Genomic DNA, 18,214 nt, shown 5'->3' on the forward strand with positions numbered 1-18,214 from the left:
TAATTAGTCGAGTGGTTAGAGCTTTAGTATATGTACTTGAGGTCTCGAGATCAAACCCTATTCTATCCAATTTCTTAATTTTTTTTAGTGTACATGGATTACACGAACTAAAACTCCATAGAAAAAGCGCCACGTGGCACACTTTCTTGTTTTCGCATGTCTTTTAATATATTTGTATAGATTATATAGATGGAAGTGTAAATGTGGAAGTCATATAATAGTCTAGTACTCCCTCCGTCCCGCAATAGACTCTTAATTTTTCCTTTTCACGTTTGCCAATAAAATTTTAGTACTTTTGTATCATTAATATTTAGTTACATATTATTAAAAATAAAAAAAATGATTCTCATAATGTACACCATGAAAAAAGACAAATAAGATCTCGCACGATTATGCTTTTTTCTTATATACTGGAAAAAAATTTAGAAGATTTTCTTTACTTATACATAGTACCAAAATTAGAGACGCAAAATCTATTAAGGGATATAGGAACTTATATAAGATTAGGATTAGCCAAAGTTCATTTAGTAATCATGTTAATGATTTTAGTGTCAATATTAATTCAATTTTTTTTTTTTTTACTATCAGTCATGGCATTAAATTAATGATAAAGATATCTTAAATTATTTTAGTGTTAATAATGGCTTATTATTTCGATTTTTATCTTGATTTATGCTCTTAGTTAGCTAACAAGAGAGTGACAAGAGCTAAATAATTTCAGCTAAATTCTAATTTATGCAAGTTCATGGATAGTTACTTATGCCAAAACACATTCACTGAAATTATTTATGAAACGCATGGGTAGCTCAGTGGAGTACCATTCCACGTTCCAAAACATTGTCCAGGGGTGTGTCCGGTAGGCTAGTACATAACAAAGGTTCAATTTCAAATCAATTATCTTCCCTAATAAAAAAAATATAAAAAAAGACAGTATTTAATTTTCGGACCCAGCCTAAACGTAGGTTGATGGTGAAATCTTCAGTCTTCACATTAAACCGAACTGTTTTATTTAAAAAAAGGATTAAACTGAACTGTTAATGTGTTCATATTCGAAGACTATATCATCCCAACTGCAATTCAGTTGCAACTTGAACTATCAACCCACCACCTTTCAAAAAAAAAACTATCAGCCCACCAAAAACAGGAACTCTTGAATACGGTTTCTGCCAACCTCTTCTGACAAAGACATTCTACTTAACAACAATCCAAAACAAGGAAAATTCTCAGAAGATCTGGAGATAAAAGTTCATTTGAACTATAACGAAATCATCAGATATTTATTCCACATAAAGTTCGTATTTATTTCATAAACATACAAATAACACACACCAGCAACAAATTTTAAAGCATGACACGAAGACTATTATTGTCACAACTTACAACCAAAGCATCGAGCTTAACAGACTGACATATATAGCACACCAGATAGCATAGCACAGTACAGCATCGCATAGCATAGCAAGTTACAATCATCACTGCCAGGCGCCAGCATATAATAGACCTAAAGACAGGCTAAAAAGCTAAACAAGGGTGACAAGAATAAAAGTGGGAGGGAGCTTCAGTTTTCTGAGCTATATGATGTCTCTCCAGAAGATGATAAGCCTTCTTCCAAACGCTTGAGCTCTTCATAAGCCCATTCAAGTCCCGGGCAATAGTGAACTGGTGGGTTGAATCGGCTGTCATTGATATCAGGTGGCAGGAAAGCACCATTCTCAACCAGAAATTTAACTGCTTCCCTATTCCTTTCTTTAGCAGCTAAATGGAGGGGAGTCCCTGTAGCCCAAGAGAAAAAAAGAAAACCACAAGAAGATTAGTATAGGACAAAAAGAAAAAGTTCCCAGGGGAAACTGACTTTAGTAAAAAGTGAAACTAAAGGATAAAGGCATGGCTGAAGAGAATACTTACATCGACAGGGACCCTTAGTTCTGGCGTCAATATTGGCACCCCGCTCAAGCAGCACATCCATGACTTTGAGATGGCCTCCTTCAGCAGCGAGGTGAAGAGGCGTCACCCCATTTAATTTGGTACCCCAGGCAGCCACATTTGCATCCATACCCTCATTGAGCAACCGTTTAACCTGAATTTAGCACCAAGAAATTAAAAAAAAATTGAAAGTACATAGGAAAAAAGTTATTCAACTGAACAGATGCTATGTGAAAACAGAAGCACCATAAACAGTGTATAGTAAAAAAACTGCCTTCCAGTCATAAAGCAAATGTGGGAAGTTCACAATAAAAAGGTCATGATACGCAGCAACAGCTCAAGCATTTTCTAAGGTATTAGCAAAAAAGAGAGGCTACCTAGATTGCATAGCCTATTGATCTCAGCCCTAAATAACATCACGAAGAAGAATGATTCCTCTAAAGGACTTGAAGCCAAAAAATATATCGGAAAGGATCTTTCCTGGTTGGCTGGGATCCGAAGGGGTTGTTCTTCATCAGCAATTAGAGATCATGGACATATCATCACAGTGATGGTCTTAGTTTTAAAAAGTGCGCCCAAGGGCACCAACTCACTAGTTGAGAAAATCGCCTCATCAAACTCAGGCGAGGCGAACCAATAAGAGTATTAAACCACCAAATGCTTGTCACAATACTTCATATGATTACTACCTATGTATTCTCTATATAGTTCTAATCACTTCCATTATAAAAATGGCGGTTGCAACAACAATACCAAAGCCTTACTCCCAATAGAATCGGGTTGGCCGCATAAATTGAGGGATCGCCCACATGGAGAACCAACCTCCATTTTGTTTCGTGAAGTGTTATATACTCCAGCAAACCTAATTATTTCATATCATTCTTAACTCCTTCAAAGCATGTCTGCTTTTGCATCCTAGGACTTCTAAACTTTTCACAATTTCAACTCTCCACTACCATTATGGTAGCATTATCTAGTCGTCATCTCACATGTCTAAACCATCCTCACCGGTTCTCTCCTATCAAATGCCCAATATAAGCAAATCCAACCTTATTCAAGATATCTTCCTTCTAAATCCTATCTCTTAATATGTCCCCACACACCCATCTCAACATACGCGTCTTTGCCACCATCATCCTCTTAATATGAACCTTCTCAAATGCCCAACGGCCAACACTCAAACCCATAATCTATGCTACTCCGACACGGATACGGGTGTTGTATCCGAGTAGGGATTGGAGGATCTGACACTTTACTCCAAAAATTTGGCCGATACTCTGACAAGGTCAAGAGAGTGTGTTGACCAATATTTTCGATACGTCTATCAATTAAAGTGTCGAAAAAAAAATTAGACATTTTTTTTTCATCAAAAAAGGAAAAGAAATTATTATTCTCTGATAAGTATCAAGTTTAGAAGGAAAAAAAGACTAAGAATCAGTTTCTTCTTATAAAATGTAAACAATTTTGAAACATTTATTATTTTCCTTTCTTTGTGACTTTCTTGTTTCTTACCTAGGGACCTACAATTGTACTTTCTTGAAAATCAACCTATAACTTACTGACTAAAGTTAAAGGACTGAATCAAGAAGTCAAAAAAGCAAGAAATAGGAAGTTGAAAAGTGTAACTTTATTTCACAAAAAAAACTTTTATTAAAAAACAATCAACCACCAACTCATTGCTCAATCACTCGAGAAACAGAAAATATAGAGTGAAGACCGAAGATGCATGACCAGTGGCATCGTTGCCACCATATGGAAAAAATTCCTAACTACCCAACACTTAGAAATCACACCAACCGCGCCTTGTCCTCCTCAATAAGCCCCAACAGTTTATCTCTTGATTTGGTGAATTATATATCCAATTTCCAGACCTAGGGTTTACCATTTGAACCCTAGATCTGAAATTTTCTTTCCTCTTTTGCTAAACTCGACCCTTGATTGCCGACACTTTATGGATACGTGTATTGACACCCATTCCTAGGCGTGTCGCGTGTCGTGTCGAGTATACACACGACATACTCGAGGTGAAGAGAGTAACATAGCCCATAATATAACGTTGTTCTATTAACTATCTCATATTTCGTTTAACCTTAGAGGTATGCACCATGGCACAAAACCCGAAGTTGCTCCTCCCTAAATGGTGCCTATGAGTTTTAGGTCTTGGTCAAAAATTCCATTTCTCTATAAAATCAATCCAAGACACTCCATCGTGAACAACTCCTAACAATCAAATGTTACTACATCTAAATTTACCAGATTTGTTTGCTCAATCGCACTAATGTGAATGATCAAGTGGATGAGATAAATCGAGTGGTCTCAATTGGAGATGAGATTACACGTGCTTATGGATTGAAAGAGCGCCTAGAGCGGACGAGACCCGCTTTTATAAGAAATTCTCCACATACAGAGAAAACAGATGTGCCCTTATTAGCACAGCTTGGGGAAGTTCTAGAACGAACTCCTCTGCCGCAATCGTTACACTCAGCTAAAAGGACAAGGTGACATGTGTGCCTCTCAATACTAAGATACCACTCCATGCACTAAGTTTTGCTTTTTGCCTGAACACTAGAAATTCTAATTTGAGACCACTAAGTCAGACCGTACTACTTCATTGGGGCACGGAAGGGAAGAAGGAGCCGACAAGGGCCCCCTTTATAGATTCTCAAGTCCTTTTGTAAACACATCCACTTTCAATGCTTTCTTAAGCCTAGCGCCTTCATTACTCTAATTTCACGTTAACCACATCTATATTCTTGTCTACCAATACATTACAAATCACAAACAACATAACCGTGAAATATCATCCTATATAGATCATGTTATTTCTTCGATTAGGGAAGTTCAATATCCCGCTAAATAAGTTACATTACAAGCTTCATTACGAGCAAAAAATATGATATTACACGCAATTCACAATGCTAAGATCCCAACGATACAATATCTAGAGACTTCTATGCGCACTTGCTTAATTCATCACTTAATTTCTACATAATCGCGACAGTGCCAACCAATTTGATCAACCAAGGTAGCGTAAAGAGACTCCCGGAAAAACAATGGTGTGCAACGGTTAAGTGGAGCAACAAGGCCTCTCTATCCAACACCTAACCCTCTCAATTATTTTCATACAAGTGAATTAACTTACGTCCCTCAGTCCAAAAAAGGTACTAGTGTTGACTGGCAGCTACGTTACTAATACACCATTACTCAGTTTGCAGGCTTCTGTATGTATAACTAAGCAAATCAACTTTGGAAACAAACTACCAATACATCCTAGAATACTATCGAAAAATGTACCAAAGAAGCTGCAATTATCATTCAGTATGAGAAACTTCAACAAGAATGCAACAAACAGCAATTGAAGTATTCATGCAGATTCAGTAAACTCACAATCAAAGACTTCAGCAAAGGGCAGACAAAAAAATAATTACCTCCTTAACGTTGCCCTTCCGAGCATTGATGTGGAGCGGAGTCCAACCCCTATCATCAGTATCCAATGTCGACCTCAGCGACCGCTTCCTCGACAGCCGTCGCCCGGACAACACCAGCTGCTCCCCTTGAGGTGTAATTAGCATGATCACTAATTACTATTACCCTTCAAAAGCAGAATCCCCTGTACTCCGGAAATAAACCGCCAAATAAGAAACCCTAAAACAGACCTTTTTCTCCTTATAACTCAGAAACTCACTTTCAATCAATCAAGAAAAAAAACCAATGATCGAAAATCGATATATCCAGATGACAATATCAACTGCTTTACATGATTTCTTTTTCCCGACAAATTACTACACGAAATCAAATCAAACTTTGAAAAGTGAAATAAGTCAAAAGAAAAACAGGAAGCCGAAATTAGCGAGAAAGAGCGAAGTAATTAGCCATGTTGTATGGAGAAGAAGGATTCAATCCAGGACCAAAAACACGAAGATTGTTAACAAGGATGATTGAAGAAGCCGTGACCCAAGGAAGCTGAGAGAATAAAGAGATTATGAACATGATAATTTTGTGCAAAACCCTAATTTGGGAAAATCGGAAAAATTTAACTAACAAGAAAGTAATTGAGATGAAAATCAAACAAATCCTCGATTCTTTGATGTTTGCATAAGTGATTGGTGGAGAAAGAAACAGAAAAAAGGGAGGTTTACGACTGTGATTAAGGAAGGAGAAACAAGGGTTTGATCTTTCAATGAGATAGATTCTTTTCCGCAGGAGAAGTAACGTGTTTTACGGCTGCTGCGATCTTTATATTATTCTCTAAACTTTAATCTCTATCCTTTAGTTGTGGCCTTGTTTGGGCTTTGGCCTTGGTACGGGGTTTCTAGGATGAGTCCGGCTATTTGGCGCAACTGTTAACTGAATCACTATTAGATTATAGAACTCTTTTTCTTCGTTTTTTAAATACGTTATAAATTGGCAAATAATGGGTAAGATCTAAAACAACGTTTGCATATCTGTACATCAAATACATTCATTATTATGTTTACTCGAAAACTTCATTATAAACTAAAAACAAGCCAGAGAAAGTATTGATACATACCAGATTTTGGATAAGATCACGTAAGGAAACTCACTTCAAAAAACAACAAGAATATCACACAATGAGTTTTTAATGGTGGTTTTAAGTCACCTCTTTTATAATTGATAAATTGCAACTATTATGAGTTTTTCCTATCAATTTCGTATATGTATAGAACTTACAAGAACTTTTCCTATTAGGATTATGCAAACTACCACTAGACTTCTAAAATAATTAGAAAACAATATAATTTAAAAATAAGTTATTTCTTTTCCTAAGTATAATATCCTAGTTATATTAAAATTCTCAAAACACAAAAACCTCTTATTTCAAAACATATCCATAGTAAGTCCTTATTCCAAAAAATAATTAATAGACTACTAATTAATATCGGTTATTTCACCAAATACCCCCGACAAATAAAAAAATTCACAATATACCCTCAATGTTTCAGAGATGCACCGTATACCCTTGAGTTTTCGAAAACGTGCACCAGATACCCTTTTGCCTAACTGTCGTTAACCCATAGTTAGCTTTATTTACAATTTTGCCATCATTAACCCTAATCCTAATTAAACCTAACCTAATCTAACCCTAATCCCACCCCTAAACCCCAGCAGCTCCCCCTCCCCACCCCGCAGCCGCCATCCCCCACGCACCCCGCCACTACCCGCACAACAGTAATCCCTCGCCACCCACGCACATCTCTCTCTCCTAATCAAATTGCGCGAAAATCAACAAGGGTGGGTAGAAAGAGTATGAAAACCGGCAGGGGTGGGGGGAAGGGGTGCGAAAACCGACGAGAGCAGGGGGAATGGGTTCGAAAATCGACGGGGATGAGGGGAAAGGGTGTGAAAACTGACGGGGGTGGGGGGAAGGGGTGCGAAATCCTACAGGGGTGGGGGAAAGGGTGCGAAAGCTGCGTGGGAGTGGGGGGGGGTGGGTGGTTGCGGGGATGGGGTGAGGGGGCAGCTGTGGGGTTACGGGGTGGGGGTGGCGGTAGTAGGGGTGGGGTGGGAGAGGGGGTGGCGGCTGCAGGGGTAGAGGGGTGGTGGGCTGGGTAGGTTAGGGTTTGGGGTGAGGGTTTAGGTTTAAGGGTTAGATAGGGTTAGGGTTAGATTAGAATTAGGATTTAGGATTAATAATGGCAAAATCGTAAATAAAGCTAACGGAGAAATAACGGACGTTAAAAAAGGTATTTGGTGCGCAAAAATGAAATGTCAGGGGTATATGATGAATTGTTGAAACATTGAGGATATATTGTGAATTTTTTGATTTTTCAGGAGTATTTGATGAAATAACCGTTTATTTAGTATATTTATTAAATTGTGTAAAGCAACTACACTCAAAACCTATTCACATAAACAGTAAATTCGCCACGATTAATTTAAAGAATACCTATACAAGAGATGTCCAACTACCGGATATGGTAATTGACTAATGGACAATCAGTAGTGCAAAAATAGTCGCTGAATGAATTGAATGCAGAATTCCAACATTTATTGTTGAAGAAAACAACTTTTAACTTTGAGAGCAGTAAGACAACTAAAATGAGAACCCTAGCTACATTACCATCTTCAAAAACCAGTAGTGATCATTGTGATATGAAACCTCCAACAACAACAACTTCATTACATTCGAGTGGAAGCCAATACCAAGCAAACAACAACACACAATGGGGGAAACAGGAGACACTGGAGTTGATAAACATAAGAGGCCAACTCGAGACAAATTTCAGCACTTCTAAGCGTAATAAAGCGCTTTGGGAAAGCGTCGCTTCTTCCCTCAAACAAAAAGGTTTCTTTCGAACCCCTCATCAGTGTAAATCCAAATGGAAGAACCTCGTCAATCGTTACAAGGTTTCATTTTTTTCTTCATTCTTCAATTAATTTCCCCATATATTCATGTATTTTTATTTGATTAAGTGGGGATTGCTAATAAGTTTGCTGAAATAGAATTAAAGTGTTAATTTGATGATACTTTAAGTATTTTTACATTGGCTTTGCTAAATTTAGTAGTTATATAATCAAACTAACAGTTGTCATTATTCTGGGAGTTTCTTTGTTTGGGGAAAGTTTATGATTTTTTGAAGATTTCACTAGCTAGTGTGAGATACCCTATGTTTGATGGTGTTCACCTTTGGATTTTGTTCTTATTTCATAATAAAGATTGACTGCCAATGTTATCAACGTTGATGATTTTTGGGAATTACGACGAGGGTCTGTTCTCCCCGGCTTATTTTCAGTTCAGTTTAATTCAATTTAGTTCAATTCAGTTCAGCTCAGCTGTGGATAATACTTTTACTCTCACATATCACTATTCATTTCAGTTGAATTTAGTTCAGTTCAATTCAATTCAGTTAGTTCAATTCAGTTCAGTTTAGTTTAGTTCAGCTATTTTATGCCGAAGAGAACAGGCCATGAGACGCAAGCATTTGAGGGTTATTGTATTTTGGTATCTAGGATTATTTTTTCAAGTAAATTTACTGGCTTTCATGATCATATCTGGATACAAATTAGTTTCCGAACTTCGTTTTCCCTTATTTGGTTCCTTGCCTAAAATTGGAGAGCAAGGGGGAGGGATGATGGAGAAGTGTACAACATATGGTGGAAAATCAACACTTTCCTCAAATAAGAATATTAGAATAATATTCTTCACTATCGTTGAAACTAACTTTTGCCCCAAAAATGCAGCCTAACTATATATTTTGTCCAACAAGAGCATGCTTTGGCATTGTTGTTGTTGTTGTTGTTGAGTAACATAGCACAATATGGACTCCCTTCTATTCATAACTTGGCCAAGAGGTCTTGAACCGTCCCTATGTTCTGTTTTATACTATGTTTCAGCAGAATAATGAAAGTGTGCTGGCTGCCTTTTTGGTACAGGGTAAAGATACATCTGATGCTGTAAACGGAAAGCAGTGCCCATTCTTTGAAGAACTGCATGTCGTTTTTTCTGAAAGAGCCCGAAACGTGCAGCAATCTTATATGGAATCCCAACAGGTTGCTTTACAATCAAGGAAGAGAATGAAGAGTTACAGTGGTGATCAGTTTTCGGATGACGTTTCTCAGGATGATGATGATGATGAAGGAGATGATAGCTATCAGGACGGCCTCATCAGAAGCAGTAATGCCCAGAAAAGAAAAACCGACAGAAAAGAACATTTATCTGCCGGTTTGATGTGTAGCAACTCCATAGATATTAGTAGTAGCAGCAGTATTCAGGAGATGCTTAGAGGGTTTTTCCTACAGCAGCAGAGGATAGAGATAGAGTGGAGGGAGTCTATGGCAAGGCACCAGCGTGAGAGAGAATTGTTTGAGCACGAGTCGCAGCACTCAATGGAGAAACTAGAGAGAGAGAGGCTAATGTTGGAGCAAGCATGGATGGAGAGAGAAGAGCAAAGGAAGATAAGAGAAGAGGTTCGAGCGGAGAAAAGGGATGCCCTGCTGACATCTTTGTTGAACAAGCTCATCAGTCAAGAGAATTTATAATGAATTTCTATCATGGATTCATTGTATACTGTATGTTTCTCCTTTCACTTTGTACTAGCAATTGAATTCTGAATAAGGCACTTGCAGTAGATTGGAGGAGTTAGGAAATGATACTTAGCAGCCATAATATAGGAAATTAGGAATGGTAGGATAATGCATGTGTAGAATATATAATCCTTAGGCGTGTTGGAATGACCTATATACACATAATTTGTATACTGAATTTCTGAACGGGTCTAGATAATTCGCATGTGCTATTTCGCCTGATCTGTTTTTGCAAATTCTTGTATTAGACACTTTGACAATTTAGATTAAGAAGACTTAACAATGGAAAAATTATGCAGTAATACTTAAAAGTTGAGCAATGTTCATAAAAAAGAATATGTTTGACCTAAAACCGTTAGATAGAAGACAGTCTATTCCTTAGATTATGCTTCTATATGTCATTTTAGATAATCAAATGGAGACGTGGTTGCAGTCATTGGATGGTGGGGGAACTAGGGGGGGGGGGAATGTTTTGTTCAAAGGAAATGAAAGAGTGATGGCATTGTCGGCCTTTCAAGCGAAAGCGTATACTCTCCTTACTATTCGTTTGGTAAGAGGTCATAAATAGTGGATGTGGGAATGTTAATGTATTATAGTGTAAATTTGTAATAGAAAGTCAAGATATTCATTTTCTTCCTAAAATCTCATTACTATCCATTACCACTTCAGGTGGTATTGGGTGGTAATAGAAATTTATAAAGGAAAACACATGATTTTTGATAAAGTTTCATTTCCATGGTCATTAACATGATGACTTTTTTACAAATTTATACTAAATTTCATTACCATTACCACTATTTATAACCACTAACCAAACAGACTGTTAGAGGAATGCTGGAAGCTAAGAGTACGCATATCACCATAATAAGATCTTGTCACACTCAGCTCAACTCATTCATGCTGCTAACAATCAACAAAGGTTGACACATATTCAAACTATCCTTATAGATATAAATAAGTTGCAGTGCAGTTTCTGGACTGAATTTTGTAAAGTAGGTAGAATGTTGTTCAACAGGCCCATGACTTAGCTACTAAAGGGAGGACTGGATTGTTGACTTAGATGTTTGTGTTTGTGTTCTTATTTCCAAAAATATAGAATTGTAATTTGTAATGTTAAGTTTTCACATTATGCCAAAGCATTCACTAACTCTTGTACCTAAAGATAAACATAAGTCACTCTTTATTAGTGACTATTATAGAAATCTTTATTGGCTCGCTAAAAATAAGTGTTATGCAACTGTTTCAAGTTCGAGATCTATCAAATCAAGTCATTCTATTATTCTTGTCATTTGTCAAGTGGGTTAGATTTGGGTCACGTGACTGAAATATTTAAAATTTATTCTTAAATTGTTCAATAATATGCAAGTTTTATGATTTTATGTTTTCATATGCTCATACCTTGATCGTATGCTTTTTATAATTTGAGTAGAACAATCGGATAAAGGTTTTATTGAAGTTTCATAAACTAATAAAAAGGCGATTTGAATCAGAGTGGATCAATAAAAAATTGAATTAAAATTCATTTGGATTAATAACAAATCGGGTTAAATTTAGGTTGCATTAATAACAAACCGGGTGAAAATCCGGTTGAAAGCAAGTCACATTAAAGTCAAGTCTAGATACATGTATTATGTTCAACCGAATCGTTACCGGGCTTATACAACTTCAACCACATCTCTACTTAAGTCATTTTAAATGTTGTGCTTTTCTCCTATCAAATATGGTTCAAGTTCACATCTTTAATTCTCGGATCATATAGGATGACATCTTCATTTCGAATCAGGTTAGAATAGGGTGATCATTTTTTATGGATCTAATGGGGTCAAATCATACTCGAATTCAAGTTGGTTCCTTAGATTGGGTCAACTTTTGATGTCTCTCAAGTCTCTTAACTTTGATGGAAATATTCTGACTTGATTACACCATTAGTCAACTATTGCTTTTCTTTTTCTTTCTGATAACGACTTCTTTAGAAAAAAAAAATTGGTTTCTAACATGTGTTAATTTATGCTTGATAGAATTCAATGGCATAAATTAACCCCAGCTTATAAAACTTGTAAGTTCTTTCAAAGAAAATCGGCTTTACTTTTACTTTCAGCTACAAGATAAACAGCACTGGCGTCCAGGTTCCCCACAATATATTAAACAGGCAATAACAACCATAATGTAACTGTATATAGATGGAAGCATATTCGGGTACAATTTAAACATTTCACCAGTATCATGAGCAGTTTTCTACACCATGAAAACTGGATTTGACCAATATGTCAACTTGAATTATTTGGTGGCTTTTCCTTGGGATGCTTCGAGCCATAGTGATCAACAAGCTGCTTGTCATTAGCTAGTTGTGCCTGCAAACACCAAAAAAATAAACACACGCGCACGCGCAGTTGAGGACTTGAACAGTTAAATCAACTATAAACATAAATTGCAAACTAAGAACATTAGCTACATCTACTTACATGAGCCAAAGAAAATTAAAAAAGAAAAGAAAATGATGTCCAAACAGTTTAATCAGTCAATAAAGAAACCAAAAGGTTCAATACATCCTGACTCCTTAACAAGACGACAGCTCATAAAAACATTCACAACTTAAATTATAGATATGGGAAAACACCAGATCAAGGTTTGGAGTGCCCCAAAGAAAGTCAGAGATGTAGAGCACTCAAACGATGCAGCTTGTAGTTAAACACCACTGAACCTTAGTTGATTAGTGCTCAAGAAGTGGGCAAGAAAGCAAATTTCACGGTTTGGAAAGGATAGAGAAGGTTAGAGGTGGATCAATTCCAACATCTTTTCTCCATCCTATGAAATCTTAATGGCCTTGTTCCATATTTGAGTCAGGCTGAAAGCATCAGCACCCATGAGAGAAGGAAACCAGACACCAACCAGAAAAACTACAAGTCTCAACCCATCCACCGAGCACTCACTGGTAACCGGTGTCAGCTAGCAAGCTTAGGTAGCACAGGTAGTAAGGTACAGGCTTAGTTTTAAAAGGAGCAAGGAGCACGAATCCCGTAAGCGAGGCGCACCTTTGGTGCCAAGAAAACTTATAAATAAAACATAGAAGCATTGTAATATTTAAAACCACATAAATATCATATAAAGACCCATAAAAGATATAAGAAAACATAGTTCATTGCTAGAGTACCCCACCAAGTCAAAGTACTAAGTAGAAAGAAAGTAAACAAACTTTTCAAGATTCTCCATCAACAAAGCTAGAATTCAAATGATTCGCGAAAAAACTACAATTCAAATGATTCCTAAAAAAACTACAATTCAAATGATATTCCAAAAAACTAATTAATGTAGGAACAATATATAATATAGTAATAAAGAATAAAGTGAGACAGAAGAAAAAATAGGAAGGGAAAAAAAAAAGACGAAATAAATCAAGTGAGAAAAAAGATAGAAAATTGGGAAGAAAAAAAAGAAGACAGAAGAGACGACAATCACGAGATAAATATCTCAAAAAAAGGAAGAAATGAGACAAATCCCTCAAAAAAGAAAAGAGACAAGATAAAGAAAGGAAGAAGAGAACAGACAGAAGAAGAGAACGACAGAAGAAGAAGAAGAGAACGACAGAAGAAGAAGAAGAGAACGACAGAAGAAGAAGAGAAGAAAACCGACACAAAATGTAACTTACCTCGGACAGCCGACCAACATCGAGGAGATGGAGAGAACATTGCAATCACTGGTCAGAAGCAGCACGTATATCTAGGGTTTCCACAGTGGAAAGGCAAAGGAAGGGAGCAATTAAGACCCCTTCAAAATCCTAAAAATGTTGATTTTTTTAGAAAAGAGGTGGTGCACTGCACGCGCGCCTCAGCCCCAAAGGCGAACGCCATCTGCACCTTACGCCTCTTGAAAAGGCGCACAAAGCGCGCGCCTCCTTGCGCCTCTCGTTGCTCGCCTCGCCTGGGTTGGTCGAGGCGTTGTTATCCTTACATAAGCTCGCCTTGGGCGCACTTTTCAAGACTAAGGGTACTCATCATGTATGATGAGAGTTGGCAATAGACCAGCCAACATATCGAGCCCACATTCCTGAATGTGCCGACGATAATAGACCATCCAAATTTCCTTATTTGGTAATATCTTACGTCTATCTATCTCCTATCACATGAGTCCTACTTTTTATCCATCTCTATCTCTCTCCTCTTCACATGGATTTCTTAGAAAATGTGCCAAATGGGATATGTTGCAATTATTATAGAACGGAGGAAGTATAAGTTAAAAAACTAAAGGATAAGGTGACTATAATCGAAATAGTATCTATAATAGCTAATCACAAATAAATGCAAAACTAATACTTCCTCTGTTTAGAAATAGTTGTACCATTTTAATAGTGTTTACCATTCATATCTTACACTTTGATTGTATTCAGTGATTTATATTTTATGAAAAACATACTTATATGAGATTTTGTTAGATTCGTCTCAATGTATATTTTTTGAGCATCAACTTTTTATAATTTTTAGTTATTCATTGTTAAAGATATTAATGTTTGAAATCATGCATCGACAAGCGTAAAACATGAAATGGTGCAACTAACTATGAACGAAGGAAGTAAATATTAAGACCCTCAAAGCTAGACAAAAAAAGGTGGGAGAGAAAATGCATATAAGCGCCTAGAGTAACCACCTTAGAAAGGGGAAAGGAGGAGGATAATCAAAGGCCAACAGCACCTAGAATAAAGGGTAAAATGAGATCTCCTACTTACAATCAGCTTCACAGCAGCAGCACAACTTATCAAGGGACAAACGGGAAGCTCTAAATGGGCCAGCACGGTTTCACTTCCAATTCTTAGGTTTGGCCTTTCTCTTGCAATGACAAAAGATTCTATTCACATTGTCTAGCTGGAGTTTTTGACTTGCCCAAACAGAAACCAAAGACCAAATGGATGAAAGGTATTTTTGTTCATATATAAGATTGGAATTCCCTTTCTATCAAGCTCAATTATGAGGGACTAATTCGATCCACAACCAGGGTCAAGCGATAAAAATATTCTACCTCCAAAATATAGCTCATCATCCCAATACTAAAGGATGCTTTCAACCAATTACATTCCTATTCCAATAACTATGTCTGACCTCTTTGTCCAATGAGTCTGATCATCTAACATCATGAATAGTACACCATCATTGAAGGTAAAATCAATCAACATAACGGTTAGACAACTCCCAACAAAGTTTTGAGGTTCAGATAGATCTCTTAGTCGTTAGACAAAGGGAACCACAAAGTGGGAGAAAGTCAAAATAGTCCATATTGGACCATCTGCCATGACAAATTCTTAATATTAAAAATTCAATGAGATGCAAAAACATAGAAGTCAACCAGCCAATAAAAACATCAATTAAGCACAGTAGTTCACGGCAGTTTGATGTTCCTTATAGAAGAGGATCTTAAGAGGAGAACGTAGCAAATAGTTACCATAAGATATGATGGCATAACCACTGCCTTTGTCAGGAGGACTATTCCATAAGGTTATGAAAGGAGACACAAACAAGATATGAGAAACTTCAAGGTGCGAAACTAAAAATTAATAGAAAATTGGTAAACAATATTAATGGGAAACACCTCTGCCTATCAATTAGGACAAAGAGCCATCAATATCACTCATTAATTCAACAGATATTAGCAACCCTGTCCAGCATCCCATAAATTACAATCTTTTTCTCTATAAGAATGCAGCAGACAGCATATAATATTGATGTCCTATTGGAGAGATAGAAGAACTCAAAATATATTACCACTTACATTTCCCAACCCTTATATTAAACAGGAAATCTCAAAAGATATGCACAGAAAGGAAAGTGAGAACTTCCCACTGCCTAATCCGAATATAAAATCCGCCATGAAACCCATCTAAATTTAACTACTTGATGAGATGTTTTACATAGATCTAAACCTTCGTGCTTTATTTGTGTCTTTTCCCCCTTCTTTTCTTCGTCCTGCCCTTGTGGCCTTGCCTCTAGTCTCGAACAACATTATCCAAACATTACTCCAAAAAAAACCAATCATTAACAGTATACTTCTATCTACAAATATTACATTTCTTAACTATAAATGATACATCTAGTTTTTGCTTAAGGTTGAAGATCAAAATTGACAAGCAATCAATAACATCTCACTCTCACCACTTCAATTAGCCCTCTACCAGACACCTTGTCATCAATCTCTCTCAAAAAAAGAACCAGCCATAACTTTTACATTTCGAAACAGCAGCCCACTGATTCTTTGACTTACCTATATACTCCCTCCATCCGGATATAATAGTTCACAAATACCATTATGAAATCTTCGTAAAACTTGTCACCTCTTCCAAATAATGTTTCTGTTTGAAATGCTGAAGAAGCACTTCCTTTACAAATTTTATCACACCCGGGTGTATCGTGAGCATGGTAAACACAATGCTATTTTTATTCTCATTGCTCATTTGAAATCAACCAGATGAGCAAAATATACTATAGAGAGTTACAAATGAGAAAGTGAACCTAAATTAGTCTTGGGTGTACCATGCACTAATCCACATGGTAAACCCGGTTATATGATGAATGACTCCACTTACTTGAATTGCGTAAAAGCTAGACAGCGAGTATTATTTTCGAGCTCTTTCAGCAGCAAAACTAGTGTCGTAGCCATAGTACAATGTGACGAATATTTACTAACAAAAGGAGTACAACAGAGACACAACAGATGACAAAAACACGAAAACAACTGTTCTTCGGTTCTTACACTTGCCACTAAACTGAACAAAATTGACCAATCAAGTGCCCCTTATTCTTATCAGATTCACATTAATTCCAAGCTTTATACAATTATCATTACAGAACAACTCGAATACCCGGAAAATCTCATGTAAAACCCAAAACTGACAAAACCCCATAAGACCCAGAATCCGAGATAGGTTTAACAATTACTCTAAATCAAAATTCAATTAGGAAAACTATATAGCTATATGAATACCCACATACTGTAAATGTTTTATATTGAACAAAAAGAAATAGAAAAATCGAAACTTTAGACGAACCTTACAGATGGAACAGATGACTTTGAGGCCAACAGCACGAGCCTCGAGTTGGGATCCCTTACCCTTTTGATTCTTCTCAGCGTTTTTTTTCTGAGCTTCGATCTTTTGCTTCCCTCTTGTCATTTCTTCTTCCTATCTCTCTCTCCTCTCCGCCGCAAACACAGTTATGATCGATTGAAATTTGTTAAAATAGAATATCATCTTTTTTTTTTAGTAAGGAATAGAATATCTTATTTTCTTTTAGGACATAAAATAGAACATATTTTATAACCGGTTCTATCTGGCATACAACTGCTGAACTGAATCGAACTCGATCGAATTGAACTGAATTTAACTGAATTGAATTGAACTGAATGAATGTAATAAATATATAAATAATATTTAAACAATAATATGAATATTAAATAATTATTATAATGATAAGTAATAATAATGAATAATTAATAATGAATAATAATAGTATTTTAGATATTTTTAAATGATAGTTGTAGAAAGATATTAATAATCATAAATTAATAATAATAATTAATGATAATAATGATAGTTAATAATAATTAATTTATACGTCATTATTTGTATTGATATATTAATACTTGATGACGATTATATAATAACAATAATATCTAAGAAGTAAATTAATATTACTCTTTTCATAATTAGATTTAATAATATAATAATATTTAGTAATAAAATTAATGATTGGGTCGGACCGCACAAAATTGCATCATAAATCGTTTTGACGCGATTTGATTGGTTTATGGGCTAAAAAACGTGGGTTTATTTGTGCTTTTGACCTAAATCATGTTCCTCCTAATAATTATAGTAATAATAATGAGTAAAGCTATAATAAACAAAATAATATATAGAAATAATAATACTTAAATAATGATATAAAAATAATTAATAATAAGAGTAATTAGTAAAATAAATTAGACCAACATAATAATAATATTTAACAAAATGGTTATAAAAGAATGGAGTTGAACTGAACTGAACAGAACTGAACTGAACTGAACAGAACTGAAGTAAACTGAAAATAAGTCGGGGAGTACATGCCCTTAGTTGTTGGGGTTCAACAATATAATTGCAAATTAGATGGTAGACAGTAGACACGAGTCTACCATCTAAATGATACGCATCATTTTATATAATATTGTTTTGCATTATAATACAATGAACAAACTAAGCAACATGAAGATGAAAATAGAACAAAAG

General features: G+C 36.0%; 2 protein-coding genes and 1 long non-coding RNA gene across 3 annotated transcripts; 1 reads left to right on the top strand and 2 right to left on the bottom strand.

Annotated features, from left to right (window-relative positions):
* Window positions 1-1,256: 1,256 nt before the first annotated feature.
* Window positions 1,257-6,158, bottom strand: LOC104893133 (phytochrome-interacting ankyrin-repeat protein 2). The gene is made up of 3 exons (XM_010679215.3): window positions 5,352-6,158; window positions 1,906-2,077; window positions 1,257-1,773 (listed from the first exon to the last, which is right to left on the bottom strand). The coding sequence occupies exons 1-3, from the start codon at window positions 5,493-5,495 to the stop codon at window positions 1,559-1,561; spliced, it is 531 nt and encodes a 176-aa protein (XP_010677517.1). The 5' UTR covers window positions 5,496-6,158; the 3' UTR covers window positions 1,257-1,558.
* Window positions 6,159-7,871: 1,713 nt separating this feature from the next.
* Window positions 7,872-10,191, top strand: LOC104893135 (trihelix transcription factor GT-3b). The gene is made up of 2 exons (XM_010679216.4): window positions 7,872-8,292; window positions 9,319-10,191. The coding sequence occupies exons 1-2, from the start codon at window positions 7,984-7,986 to the stop codon at window positions 9,922-9,924; spliced, it is 915 nt and encodes a 304-aa protein (XP_010677518.1). The 5' UTR covers window positions 7,872-7,983; the 3' UTR covers window positions 9,925-10,191.
* A 1,919-nt stretch (window positions 10,192-12,110) lies between these two features.
* LOC104893136 (uncharacterized) lies at window positions 12,111-17,212 on the bottom strand. The gene is made up of 2 exons (XR_790032.4): window positions 17,000-17,212; window positions 12,111-12,320 (listed from the first exon to the last, which is right to left on the bottom strand). It is a non-coding gene; the product is annotated as an uncharacterized LOC104893136 (long non-coding RNA).
* Between the last annotated feature and the right edge of the window lie 1,002 nt (window positions 17,213-18,214).

This window comes from Beta vulgaris, chromosome 5 (assembly GCF_026745355.1).
Source record: "Beta vulgaris subsp. vulgaris cultivar EL10 chromosome 5, EL10.2, whole genome shotgun sequence".
Classification (NCBI taxonomy): Eukaryota; Viridiplantae; Streptophyta; class Magnoliopsida; order Caryophyllales; family Amaranthaceae; genus Beta; species Beta vulgaris.

Bases quoted from the DNA above. Each gene is read 5' to 3' on its own strand.
- LOC104893133 (XM_010679215.3), bottom strand. From the start codon at position 5,495: ATGCTAATTACACCTCAAGGGGAGCAGCTGGTGTTGTCCGGGCGACGG. The intron at 2,078-5,351 runs GTAATTATTTTT...TGCTAAATTCAG, and splicing joins GGAAGGGCAACGTTAAGGAG to GTTAAACGGTTGCTCAATGA. The intron at 1,774-1,905 runs GTAAGTATTCTC...CTTGGGCTACAG, and splicing joins AACTAAGGGTCCCTGTCGAT to GGACTCCCCTCCATTTAGCT.
- LOC104893135 (XM_010679216.4), top strand. From the start codon at position 7,984: ATGAGAACCCTAGCTACATTACCATCTTCAAAAACCAGTAGTGATCAT. The intron at 8,293-9,318 runs GTTTCATTTTTT...TTTTTGGTACAG, and splicing joins ACCTCGTCAATCGTTACAAG to GGTAAAGATACATCTGATGC.